The sequence below is a fragment of the Oncorhynchus kisutch genome, unplaced genomic scaffold (assembly GCF_002021735.2).
Source record: "Oncorhynchus kisutch isolate 150728-3 unplaced genomic scaffold, Okis_V2 Okis02a-Okis13b_hom, whole genome shotgun sequence".
NCBI lineage: Eukaryota > Metazoa > Chordata > Actinopteri > Salmoniformes > Salmonidae > Oncorhynchus > Oncorhynchus kisutch.
In genome coordinates, this window is record NW_022261979.1 from 8064611 (window position 1) to 8079014 (window position 14404).

At 41.8% G+C, this 14404-nt stretch overlaps 1 protein-coding gene across 1 annotated transcript in view; it reads left to right on the forward strand.

The window, feature by feature from the left end:
* Positions 1 to 293: 293 nt before the first annotated feature.
* The window catches only part of LOC109884616 (transmembrane protein 65), a 49052-nt gene continuing 34941 nt past the window's right edge, over positions 294 to 14404 (forward strand). The window contains exons 1-3 of the mRNA XM_031812070.1: positions 294 to 339; positions 5723 to 5790; positions 7273 to 7327. Coding sequence (XP_031667930.1) covers positions 300 to 339; positions 5723 to 5790; positions 7273 to 7327 — 163 coding nt within the window. The 5' untranslated portion in view covers positions 294 to 299. The remainder of the gene's footprint in view (positions 340 to 5722; positions 5791 to 7272; positions 7328 to 14404) is intronic.

Genomic DNA, 14404 nt, shown 5'->3' on the forward strand with positions numbered 1-14404 from the left:
ATAGTAATGACATGTCCTTCCAGACAGGACTGTCTTCTTCTCCATAGTAATGACATGTCCTTCCAGACAGGACTGACTTCTTCTCCACAGTAATGACATGTCCTTCCAGACAGGACTGACTTCTTCTCCATAGTAATGACATGTCCTTCCAGACAGGACTGACTTCTTCTCCATAGTAATGACATGTCCTTCCAGACAGGACTGACTTCTTCTCCATAGTAATGACATGTCCTTCCAGACAGGACTGTCTTCTTCTCCATAGTAATGCATGTTTTCTTTCTCCTCCTTCTTCAGGGGAAATGGTCATCGCCCCTCCCACATCGGCTCAGCTGAGATACGGTAAGAGAGGAAGAAAACAAAGAGAGATGTGTCTTTGAAAAGAGAGAGATGTCTTTGAAAAGAGAGAGATGTCTTTGAAAAGAGAGAGATGTCTTTGAAAAGAGAGAGATGTGTCTTTGAAAAGAGAGAGGTGTCTTTGAAAAGAGAGAGGTGTCTTTGAAAAGAGAGAGGTGTCTTTGAAAAGAGAGAGATGTGTCTTTGAAAAGAGAGAGATGTCTTTGAAAAGAGAGAGATGTCTTTGAAAAGAGAGAGGTGTCTTCGAAAAGAGAGAGCTGTCTTTGAAAAGAGAGAAGTGTCTTTGAAAAGAGAGAGATGTGTCTTTGAAAAGAGAGGTGTCTTTGAAAAGAGAGTGTGTCTTTGAAAAGAGAGAGCTGTCTTTGAAAAGAGAGAGGTGTCTTTGAAAAGAGAGATGTGTCTGAAAAGAAAGAGGTGTCTTTGAAAAGAGAGAGGTGTCTTTGAAAAGAGAGAGATGTCTTTGAAAAGAGAGAGGTGTCTTTGAAAAGATAGATGCATATATGAAACAGTGGAGAACGCTGGAGAATTCATATATGAAACAGTGGAGAACGCTGGAGGATTCATATATGAAACAGTGGAGAACGCTGGAGGATTCATATATGAAACAGTGGAGAACGCTGGAGGATTCATATATGAAACAGTGGAGAACGCTGGAGGATTCATATATGAAACAGTGGAGAACGCTGGAGGATTCTAATATGAAACAGTGGAGAACGCAGGAGGATTCATATATGAAACAGTGGAGAACGCTGAAGGATTCATACGTATATGAAACAGTGGAGAACGCAGGAGGATTCATATATGAAACAGTGGAGAATGCTGGAGGATTCATATATGAAACAGTGGAGAACGCAGGAGGATTCATATATGAAACAGTGGAGAACGCTGGAGGATTCATACGTATATGAAACAGTGGAGAACGCTGGAGGATTCATATTTGAAACAGTGGAGAACGCTGGAGGATTCATATATGAAACAGTGGAGAACGCTGGAGGATTCATATATGAAACAGTGGAGAACGCAGGAGGATTCATATATGAAACAGTGGAGAACGCTGAAGGATTCATACGTATATGAAACAGTGGAGAACGCAGGAGGATTCATATATGAAACAGTGGAGAACGCTGGAGGATTCATATATGAAACAGTGGAGAACGCAGGAGGATTCATATATGAAACAGTGGAGAACGCTGGAGGATTCATACATATATGAAACAGTGGAGAACGCAGGAGGATTCATATATGAAACAGTGGAGAACGCTGGAGGATTCATATATGAAACAGTGGAGAATGCTGGAGGATTCATATATGAAACAGTGGAGAACGCTGTAGGATTCATATATGAAACAGTGGAGAACGCTGGAGGATTCATATATGAAACAGTGGAGAACGCTGTAGGATTCATATATGAAACAGTGGAGAACGCTGGAGGATTCATATATGAAACAGTGGAGAACGCTGGAGGATTCATATATGAAACAGTGTAGAACGCTGGAGGATTCAAATATGAAACAGTGGAGAACGCTGGAGGATTCATATATGAAACAGTGGAGAACGCTGGAGGATTCATATATGAAACAGTGGAGAACGCTGGAGGATTCATATATGAAACAGTGGAGAACGCAGGAGGATTCATATATGAAACAGTGGAGAACGCAGGATGATTCATATATGAAACAGTGGAGAACGCTGGAGGATTCATATATGAAACAGTGGAGAACGCTGGAGGATTCATATATGAAACAGTGGAGAACGCAGGAGGATTCATATATGAAACAGTGGAGAACGCTGGAGGATTCATATATGAAACAGTGGAGAACGCTGGAGGATTCATACGTATATGAAACAGTGGAGAACGCTGGAGGATTCATATTTGAAACAGTGGAGAACGCTGGAGGATTCATATATGAAACAGTGGAGAACGCTGGAGGATTCATATATGAAACAGTGGAGAACGCAGGAGGATTCATATATGAAACAGTGGAGAACGCTGAAGGATTCATACGTATATGAAACAGTGGAGAACGCAGGAGGATTCATATATGAAACAGTGGAGAACGCTGGAGGATTCATACATATATGAAACAGTGGAGAACGCTGGAGGATTCATATTTGAAACAGTGGAGAACGCTGGAGGATTCATATATGAAACAGTGGAGAACGCTGGAGGATTCATATATGAAACAGTGGGAACGCTGGAGGATTCATATATGAAACAGTGGAGAACGCAGGAGGATTCATATATGAAACAGTGGAGAACGCTGGAGGATTCATATATGAAACAGTGGAGAATGCTGGAGGATTCATATATGAAACAGTGGAGAACGCTGTAGGATTCATATATGAAACAGTGGAGAACGCTGGAGGATTCATATATGAAACAGTGGAGAACGCTGGAGGATTCATATATGAAACAGTGGAGAACGCTGGAGGATTCAAATATGAAACAGTGGAGAACGCTGGAGGATTCATATATGAAACAGTGGAGAACGCTGGAGGATTCATATATGAAACAGTGGAGAACGCTGGAGGATTCATATATGAAACAGTGGAGAACGCAGGAGGATTCATATATGAAACAGTGGAGAACGCAGGAGGATTCATATATGAAACAGTGGAGAACGCTGGAGGATTCATATATGAAACAGTGGAGAACGCTGGAGGATTCATATATGAAACAGTGGAGAACGCAGGGCGATTCATATATGATAACGGTGGAGAACGCTGAAGGATTCATACGTATATGAAACAGTGGAGAACGCAGGAGGATTCATATATGAAACAGTGGAGAACGCTGGAGGATTCATATATGAAACAGTGGAGAACGCAGGAGGATTCATATATGAAACAGTGGAGAACGCTGGAGGATTCATATTTGAAACAGTGGAGAACGCTGGAGGATTCATATATGAAACAGTGGAGAACGCTGGAGGATTCATATATGAAACAGTGGAGAACGCTGGAGGATTCATATATGAAACAGTGGAGAACGCAGGAGGATTCATATATGAAACAGTGGAGAACGCTGAAGGATTCATACGTATATGAAACAGTGGAGAACGCAGGAGGATTCATATATGAAACAGTGGAGAACGCTGGAGGATTCATATATGAAACAGTGGAGAACGCTGGAGGATTCATATATGAAACAGTGGAGAACGCTGGAGGATTCATACATATATGAAACAGTGGAGAACGCTGGAGGATTCATATATGAAACAGTGGAGAATGCTGGAGGATTCATATATGAAACAGTGGAGAACGCTGTAGGATTCATATATGAAACAGTGGAGAACGCTGGAGGATTCATATATGAAACAGTGGAGAACGCAGGAAGATTCATATATGAAACAGTGGAGAACGCAGGAGGATTCATATATGAAACAGTGGAGAACGCTGGAGGATTCATATATGAAACAGTGGAGAACGCAGGAGGATTCATATATGAAACAGTGGAGAATGCTGGAGGATTCATATATGAAACAGTGGAGAACGCAGGAGGATTCATATAGGAAACAGTGGAGAACGCAGGAGGATTCATATAGGAAACAGTGGAGAACGCTGGAGGATTCATATATGAAACAGTGGAGAACGCAGGAGGATTCATATATGAAACAGTGGAGAACGCAGGAGGATTCATATATGAAACAGTGGAGAACGCTGGAGGATTCATAGATGAAACAGTGGAGAACGCAGGAGGATTCATATATGAAACAGTGGAGAACGCAGGAGGATTCATATAGGAAACAGTGGAGAACGCAGGAGGATTCATATATGAAACAGTGGAGAACGCAGGAGGATTCATATATGAAACAGTGGAGAACGCAGGAGGATTCATATATGAAACAGTGGAGAACGCAGGAGGATTCATATAGGAAACAGTGGAGAACGCAGGAGGATTCATATATGAAACAGTGGAGAACGCAGGAGGATTCATATATGAAACAGTGGAGAACGCAGGAGGATTCATATATGAAACAGTGGAGAACGCAGGAGGATTCATATATGAAACAGTGGAGAACGCAGGAGTATTCATATATGAAACAGTGGAGAACGCTGGAGGATTCATATATGAAACAGTGGAGAACGCAGGAGGATTCATATAGGAAACAGTGGAGAACGCTGGAGGATTCATATATGAAACAGTGGAGAATGCTGGAGGATTCATATATGAAATAGTGGAGAACGCAGGAGGATTCATATATGAAACAGTGGAGAACGCTGGAGGATTCATATATGAAACAGTGGAGAACGCAGGAGGATTCATATATGAAACAGTGGAGAACGCTGGAGGATTCATATATGAAACAGTGGAGAACGCAGGAGGATTCATATAGGAAACAGTGGAGAACGCTGGAGGATTCATATATGAAACAGTGGAGAACGCTGGAGGATTCATATATGAAACAGTGGAGAACGCAGGAGGATTCATATATGAAACAGTGGAGAACGCTGGAGGATTCATATATGAAACAGTGGAGAACGCAGGAGGATTCATATATGAAACAGTGGAGAATGCTGGAGGATTCATATATGAAACAGTGGAGAACGCAGGAGGATTCATATAGGAAACAGTGGAGAACGCTGGAGGATTCATATATGAAACAGTGGAGAACGCAGGAGGATTCATATATGAAACAGTGGAGAACGCAGGAGGATTCATATATGAAACAGTGGAGAACGCAGGAGGATTCATATATGAAACAGTGGAGAACGCTGGAGGATTCATAGATGAAACAGTGGAGAACGCAGGAGGATTCATATATGAAACAGTGGAGAACGCTGGAGGATTCATAGATGAAACAGTGGAGAACGCAGGAGGATTCATATATGAAACAGTGGAGAACGCAGGAGGATTCATATAGGAAACAGTGGAGAACGCAGGAGGATTCATATATGAAACAGTGGAGAACGCTAGAGGATTTGTTTCCTCCCTGTCACTGTGCTCACAGACACATTCCCAGCCCACATATTCACCAGGGCTGAACTGATGACTATCATGCAGTATACCCGGGTTGATGACCAGAGTGGAAAAGAATTCCACATTGATGGCCAATAGGAGTTAGAATGAGTTCATTCAGGTTCAAGACAGATTCCTTTGCTTTTGATTAGTTGAATCAGACGGCCAATGTTTTTGCAACACCTCCCTGTTTTGGTCTGGTACCAGAGAACATTTGGCCAGAAGTAGGACTGACGACAGAGGGCCGAGTTATGTAGAACTCACTTTTCTTCCCCGTTTGTAACTGCCAAATGTTCGTCCAGGTTCACTGTGTCTCATCACTTCTTCAAGTTTCCAGTACATGTGTGGGATGTTAAATGGGATGTTGTGTGCGTGTGCGTGTGTGTGTGTGTGTTCTTTCTTTTGCAGTCCTTCTACACAACGCCATTCCTTTTGTAGGATTTGGTTTCCTGGACAACGCCATCATGATTGTAGCTGTAAGTTACACCACTTCATCAAATGAATATCACGTTTAGATCTGTGTCTCTGTGGTAGACCCTCTATAGTATTACCGTAATACTAGATATATTATACAGTAATATGTGGTAGATCTCTATCCATACTAGTATCACAGTAAATGTGGTAGATCTCTATCCATACTAGTATTACAGTAATACTAGATATATTATACAGTAATATGTGGTAGACCTCTATCCATACTAGTATTACCGTAATACTATATATATTATACCGTAATATGTGGTAGACCTCTATCCATACTAGTATCACAGTAAATGTGGTAGATCTCTATCCATACTAGTATTACAGTAATACTAGATATATTATACAGTAATATGTGGTAGACCTCTATCCATACTAGTATTACCGTAATACTAGATACATTCTACAGTAATATGTGGTAGCCCTCTATCCATACTAGTATTACCGTAATACTAGATATATTATACAGTAATATGCTGTAGCCCTCTATCCATACTAGAATTACAGTAATACTAGATATATTATACAGTAATATGTGGTAGACCTCTATCCATACTAGTATTACCGTAATACTAGATACATTCTACAGTAATATGTGGTAGCCCTCTATCCATACTAGTATTACCGTAATACTAGATATATTATACAGTAATATGCTGTAGCCCTCTATCCATACTAGAATTACAGTAATACTAGATAGATTCTACAGTAATATGTGGTAGCCCTCTATCCATACTAGTATTACAGTAATACTAGATAGATTCTACAGTAATATGTGGTAGACCTCTATCCATACTAGTATTACCGTAATACTAGATAGATTCTACAGTAATATGTGGTAGCCCCTCTATAGTATTACCGTAATACTAGATAGATTCTACAGTAATATGTGGTAGCCCCTCTATAGTATTACCGTAATACTAGATAGATTCTACAGTAATATGTGGTAGCCCCTCTATAGTATTACCGTAATACTAGATAGATTCTACAGTAATATGTGGTAGATATCTGTTTCATTGACGTTGAAGTGAGAATCTGGTATCTGTCATTTACTGTAGCTAGAGAGTTGGTCAATTCTAATTTTAGCTTTTCAAAACATTGACATTTATTTTTTTGCCACAAAAAGCAGACTCTTTTATCCACATCTAACTCACTTAACCTCATTCAAAGACTTTCATTCTGAGGGACAAAAAATGGACTCATTGAAATTGAATACAAAAGCTTTAGTTTTCAGCGGTGGTTTTTCATTACAGCATGAAACACACACTATATAAACATACAGTGGGGCAAAAAAAGTATTTAGTCAGCCACGAATTGTGCAAGTTCTCCCACTTAAAAAGATGAGAGAGGCCTGTAATTTTCATCATAGGTAGTACACTTAAGCCCCACTATATGTCACGTGTTTGGGTTTTTTCCCACATGGCCTTAACAAATAACAACAGAGAATTGATGAGGGTGTTTGTGTGTTTTGTTTTTAGGGCACGCAGATTGAGTTGTCCATAGGTGTGATCCTTGGGATTTCAACCATGGCAGGTATGTCAGAAACCAGAAATAATCTGTGAGTCCCTAATGGGACCATATTCCCTATGTAGTTCACTATATGGGGAATAGGGTGCCATTTGGGATGCTGTCTATAGGCTTTGTAATGGTTTTTTGTTGTATATTTACAGTGCCTAGTGAAAGTCTACACGCCCCTTGCACAGTTTTAAGAGATTACATTTCAAAAGGGATTACATTTCAAACGGGATTACATTTCAAACGGGATTACATTTCAAACGGGATTACATTTTAAAAAAGGGATTACATTTCAAACGGGATTACATTTCAAAGGGGATTACATTTCAAACGGGATTACATTTCAAAAGGGATTACATTTCAAACGGGATTACATTTCAAAAGGGATTACATTTCAAACGGGATTATATTTAAAAGGGGATTACTGTCACAAACGTCGTAGTGAGGAGACCAAAGTGCAGCGTGATGTGAATCCATTATTTTAAAGTAAGACGAAAATAACACGAAGTACACTAAACAAACAAAACAGAATATCAAAACGAACGTGACCGCTATAAACACTGAGTGCAAAACATGCAACATCACATAGACAATAACCCACAAAATACCCAAAGAAGATGGCTGCCTAAATATGGTTCCCAATCAGAGACAAGGATAAACACCTGCCTCTAATTGAGAACCAATCTAGGCAACCATAGACCTACATAAACACCTAGATGGAAAACAACCCCATACATCTACAAAACATCTAGACAGTACAAAAACCCTAGATGACACAAAAAACACCCATACCACCCTCGTCACACCCTGACCTAACCAAAATATATAAAGAAAACAAAGACTACACAGGTCAGGGCGCGACAATTACATTCAATTTTTCCCCCCAAAGGTCTACACAACCTACTCCACATTTTCAAAGTGAAAAATCTTTACGGAAAATAATAAAATTTACCTGAAGACGTCTTGATTGCGTGTGTCTTCACCCCCCAGCCTTAATACTTGGTGGAAGCACCTTTGGCAGCCATGACAGCGGTGAATCATTTTTTATAATATTCTACCAACATACAGAGCATACAGGAAAAGTATTCAGACCCCTTGACTTGTTCCACATTTTGTTACGTTACAGCCTTATTCTAAAACAATACTCCATAATGACATCACAATACTCCATAATGACATCACAATACTCCATAATGACATCACAATACTCCATAATGACAAAGCAAAAACGGGTTTTTATACATTTGAGAAAATGTATTCATAAGTATTCAGACCCTTTACTCAGTACTTTGTTGAAGCACCTTTGACACAAATATATCCTTGAGTCTTCTTGGGTATGAAGCTTGGCACACCTGTATTTGGGGAGTTTCTCTCATTCTTCTCTGCAGATCTTCTCAAGCTCTGTCAGGTTGGATGAGGAGCGTCGCTGCAAAGCTATTTTCAGGTCTCTCCAGAGATGTTAGATCGGGTTCAAGTCCAGGTTCTGGCTGGGCCACTCAAGGACATTCCGAAACTTGTCCTGAAGCCACTCCTGCGTTGTCTTGGCTGTGTGCTTAGGGTCTTTGTCCTGTTGGAAGCTAATCCTTCGCCCCAAGTCTGAGGTCCCTCGATCCTGACTAGTTTCCCAGTCCCTGCCGCTGAAAAACATCACCGCAGCATGATGCTGTCACCACCATGCTTCACCATAGGGACGGTGCCAGGTTTCCTCCAGACGTGACGCTTGGCATTCAGGACAAAGAGTTTAATCTTGGTTTCATCAGACCAGAGAATCTTGTTTCTCATGGTTTGAGAGTCTTTTGGCAAACTCCAAGCAGGCTGTCGTGCATTCTTCTGAGGAGTGGCTTCCGTCTGGCCTCTCTACCATAAAGTCTTGATTAGTGCAGTGCTGCAGAGATGGTTGTCCTTCTGGAAGGTTCTCCCATCTCCACAGAGGAACACTGGAGCTCTGTCAGTGACCATCAGAGTTGCTCAGTTTGGCCCGGGCGGCCAGCTCTAGGAAGAGTCTTGGTGGTTCCAAACTTCTTCCATTTAAGAATGATGGAGGTTAGTGTGTTCTTTGGTACCTTCAATGCTGCAGAAATGTTTTGGTACCCTTCCCCAGATCTGTGCCTCAAAACAATTCTGTCTCTGAGCTCTACGGACAATTCCTTCGACCTCATGGCTTGGTTTTTGCTCTGAAATGCACCGTCAACTATGGGACCTTATATAGACCGATGTGTGCCTTTCCAAATCATGTCCAATCAATTGAATTTACCACATGTGGACTCCAAACAAGTTGTAGAAACATCTCAAGGATGAACAATGGAAACAGGATGCACCTGAGCTCGATTTCAAGTCTCATAGCAAAGGGTCTGAATACTTATAAGTTATTTCACTTTTACATTTTTTATCAATTTGCCTTGTCATTATGGGGTATTGTCTGTAAATTGATGAGGAAAACATGTAATTTAATCAATTTTAGAAAAAGGCTGTAACGTAACAAAATGTGGAAAAAGTCAAGGGGTCTGAATACTTTCCGAATGCACTGTATGTCCATTGTTTTTGTAAAAATTACTCAAGCTCAGTAAATTTGGTTGGCAATCATTGATGGACAGTAATATTCTAACCGTGTCTCTGAGATTCTCAAGCAAATTTAAGTCAGGACTGAGACTGGACCACTCAGGAACAATCAACACCTATTGGAAAGCCATTCTAGTGTGTCTTTGGCATTCAAATGTGTGTTATTGTCATGCAAAAAAAAAGAAACTAACTTTTTACCTGGATTTGACTCTTTTTAATATTCATTTTGATCCTGACAAACCCCCCAGTCCCTGCTGGTGAGAAGCATACCCATAACATGATGTTGCCACCACATTACTTGAAAATACAGAGTTTCACTCTGTGTTGTATTGCATTGGATTTGACCCAAACCTGTAGTTGACACACTCCCCCTCCCAGCCATTCCTGCTTCATAGACAACAACCCTAAGGGCAATACAATAGGGGGTGTGGGGCCATTCTCTTTCAAATGTTCAAACACAGACCCCCCCCCCCCCCCCCCCCCCCCCCCCCCCAGGTCCCTACACATCAATCATCATGACAACTTCAAAGTAATAGATATATGCATAAATTAGCACACCCTCTAACGCGTGAGAACAGGAACAGGATGCCCATATATGGGCATAAGCACGTGATCCGTTCCCGCCAGGATGTCCTGACCGGATGCCCAAATATGGGCATGCACACATCTTCCTGACATAGGGTCATAAATCATACGTTTGACGTGTGCCGTCTACTTTATTCTCTCTGATATATGTTGCCCTAAGAGTTGTGCAAGGTTGGTTGAATCTTATTCACATTAATTCACAGCTATAATGGCTGCCACAAGTGATTCCACCCATTCCACTCTTGGATGTCAATTACACTCATTTTCAATTTCTTAGTAAATACATTTTTATTAGGAGATCCATTTTTATTTTTTTATTTTTTTATTATTTCTCTATGAAAATGTGGATTAGGTTGTGTAGATCAATAGGGGGAAAAAAATCTAATTGAATCTCTTTTTCGATTGAATTTTAAAGCAGGAAATGTGAAGACTGTCCAAGGGGTTGTGTAGACTTTCACTGGCGACTATCTCAATACATTTAATGTCCATCTGAATGTAACTTGGCAATTTAATCCTACACTCAACGTCTAATTAAAGCCTTGGGTTGCCTCCAAAATGGCACCCTATCCCCTATGCAGTACACTACTTATGAGTTTGGTGGCACCTTAATTGTGGAGGACGGGGCTCGTGTTAATGGATGGAGCGGAATCAGTGGAACGGTATCAAATACATCTAACACATGGTTCCCATTCTATTTGCTCCGTTCCAGACATTATTATGAGCCGTCCTCCCCTCAGCAGACTCCACTGTAATATGACCATAGGGCTGTGGTCAGTAATCCACCATATGTAGATTAACTCTGACCCTAGGAGGTCCGGAGCCCGCAGCACACATCTGATGTCCCAGGTCTAAATCAGGCCCTGATTACAGGGGAACAATGACTGGTGTCCCAGGTCTAAGTCAGTCCCTGATTACAGGGGAACAATGACTGGTGTCTCAGGTCTAAATCAGGCCCTGATTAGAGGACAACAATGACTGGTGTCCCAGGTCTAAATCAGGCCCTGGTTAGAGGACAACAATGACTGGTGTCCCAGGTCTAAATCAGGCCCTGGTTAGAGGGGAAGAATGACTGGTGTCCCAGGTCTAAATCAGGTCCTAATTAGAGGACAACATTGACTGGTGTCCTAGGTCTAAATCAGGCCCTAATTAGAGGACAACAATGACTTGTGTCCCAGGTCTAAATCAGGCCCTGATTATAAGGCAACAATGACTGGTGTCCCAGGTCTAAATCAGGCCCTGATTAGAGGACAACAATGACTGGAGTCCCAGGTCTAAATCAGGCCCTGATTAGAGGACAACAATGACTGGAGTCCCAGGTCTAAATCAGGCCCTGATTAGAGGTGAACAATGACTGGTGTCTCAGGTCTAAATCAGGCCCTAATTAGAGGACAACAATGACTGGTGTCCCAGGTCTAAATCAGGCCCTGATTAGAGGTGAACAGTGACTGGAGTCCCAGGTCTAAATCAGGCCCTGATTAGAGGTGAACAATGACTGGTGTCCCAGGTCTAAATCAGGCCCTGATTAGAGGTGAACAATGACTTGTGTCCCAGGTCTAAATCAGGCCCTGATTAGAGGTGAACAATGACTGGTGTCCCAGGTCTAAATCAGGCCCTGATTATAAGGCAACAATGACTGGTGTCCCAGGTCTAAATCAGGCCACGATTAGAGGGCAACAATGACTGGTGTCTCAGGTCTAAATCAGGCCCTGATTAGAGGACAACAATGACTGGTGTCCCAGGTCTAAATCAGGACCTGCTTAGAGGTGAACAATGACTGGTGTCCCAGGTCTAAATCAGGCCCTGATTACAGGACAACAATGACTGGTGTCCCAGGTCTAAATCAGGCCCTAATTAGAGGACAACAATGACTGGTGTCCCAGGTCTAAATCAGGCCCTGATTAGAGGTGAACAATGAAAACACGCAGAGGGACTGACTTGGAGGACCAGAGTTGAGTTTGAGGGATATAGGGAATAGGGAGCCATTTGAAACACACGTTCTCTCAGTTTGTCCCCTTGGTCTGGCTAGCTGCCAGACACTGAAGAGAGCGACAGATAGTGGATGATGATTATTCATATGTATGGTAATATTCCTCTTCAGTCATCTGAATGACAACAGCGATATCCTAGCCGTTCACTTTAGGACAAGAGGTGATCATTTGCATTTTAATACAATGATCCAGCCTTCTTGGGAACCAAACGACAGAGAGACAGTGCATCCCAAATGGCACCCTGTTCCCTATACAGGGCACTGCTTTTGACCAGGGCCCATAGGGTAGTGCACTATATAGGGCATAGGGTACCATTTGGGACTCATCCATAGTCTAGCTAGCTACCGTACCATAATATAACATATAACATACCATAACAGTCATATCACATCACAGATTAATGAGACTTCAGCCTGTAACAGAGGAGAACATATCAGAGATAAATGAGAGTTTAACAGAGGAGAACATATCAGAGATAAATTAGAGTTTAACAGAGGAGAACATATCAGAGATAAATGAGAGTTTAACAGAGGAGAACATATCAGAGATAAATGAGAGTTTAACAGAGGAGAACATATCAGAGATAAATGAGAGTTTAACAGAGGAGAACATATCAGAGATAAATGAGAGTTTAACAGATGAGAACATATCAGAGATAAATGAGCCTGTAACAGAGGAGAACCGATCAGAGATAAATGAGAGTTTAACAGAGGAGAACATATCAGAGATAAATGAGAGTTTAACAGAGGAGAACATATCAGAGATAAATGAGTCTGTAACAGAGGAGAACATATCAGAGATAAATGAGAGTTTAACAGAGGAGAACATATCAGAGATAAATGAGAGTTTAACAGAGGAGAACATATCAGAGATAAATGAGAGTTTAACAGAGGAGAACATATCAGAGATAAATGAGAGTTTAACAGAGGAGAACATATCAGAGATAAATGAGAGTTTAACAGAGGAGAACATATCAGAGATAAATGAGAGTTTAACAGAGGAGAACATATCAGAGATAAATGAGAGTTTAACAGAGGAGAACATATCAGAGATAAATGAGTCTGTAACAGAGGAGAACATATCAGAGATAAATGAGTCTGTAACAGAGGAGAACCTATCAGAGATAAATGAGTCTGCAACAGAGGAGAACATATCAGAGATAAATGAGTCTGTAACAGAGGAGAACATCAGGTTGTCAGATAGAGGATGGGGATAATTCACTCTCCATACATAATATAATGACAAAATGATCTATTTTACTCTGTGTCCCTCTCCCTTCCCTTTCTCTGGCCTTGGGGAGAGGAGGAGAGGTGAGGGAAGAAGAGGAGAGGAGAGGAGGGGGGAGGTGGAGGTAAGAGGAGAGGGGAGGGGAGGGGAGAGGAGAGGAGAGGAGAGGAGAGGAGAGGAGAGGAGAGGAGAGGAGAGGAGAGGAGAGGAGAGGAGAGGAGAGGAGAGGAGAGGAGAGGAGAGGAGAGGAGAGGAGAGGAGAGGAGAGGAGAGGAGAGGAGAGGAGAGGAGAGGAGAGGGAAGGAGAGGAGAGGAGTAGAACCACAAACTGTTATTGAACCAGCACCGTATAAACTGTTTGCTGCAGAACCTGTTATATGAAGACCATGAGACTAGCTGAGGAAACACACACACACACACACACACACACACACACACACACACACACACACACACACACACACACACACACACACACACACACACACACACACACACACACACACACACACACACACACACACACACACACACACACACACACACACACACACACACACACACACTGCTCTGTCAGCGGATTTCTTCAATCTCTTCCCATTTGTGAGCCCTGATGGAATTTGGGATGGGTACCAGCAGCAAACGAAGCTATTGACTCTGTGGAAACTGGAAACGTCTGTGAGACTGTCAATATATTGAATCCTGGGGTAGTTGAGGTCTGAAGCATCACCTATGG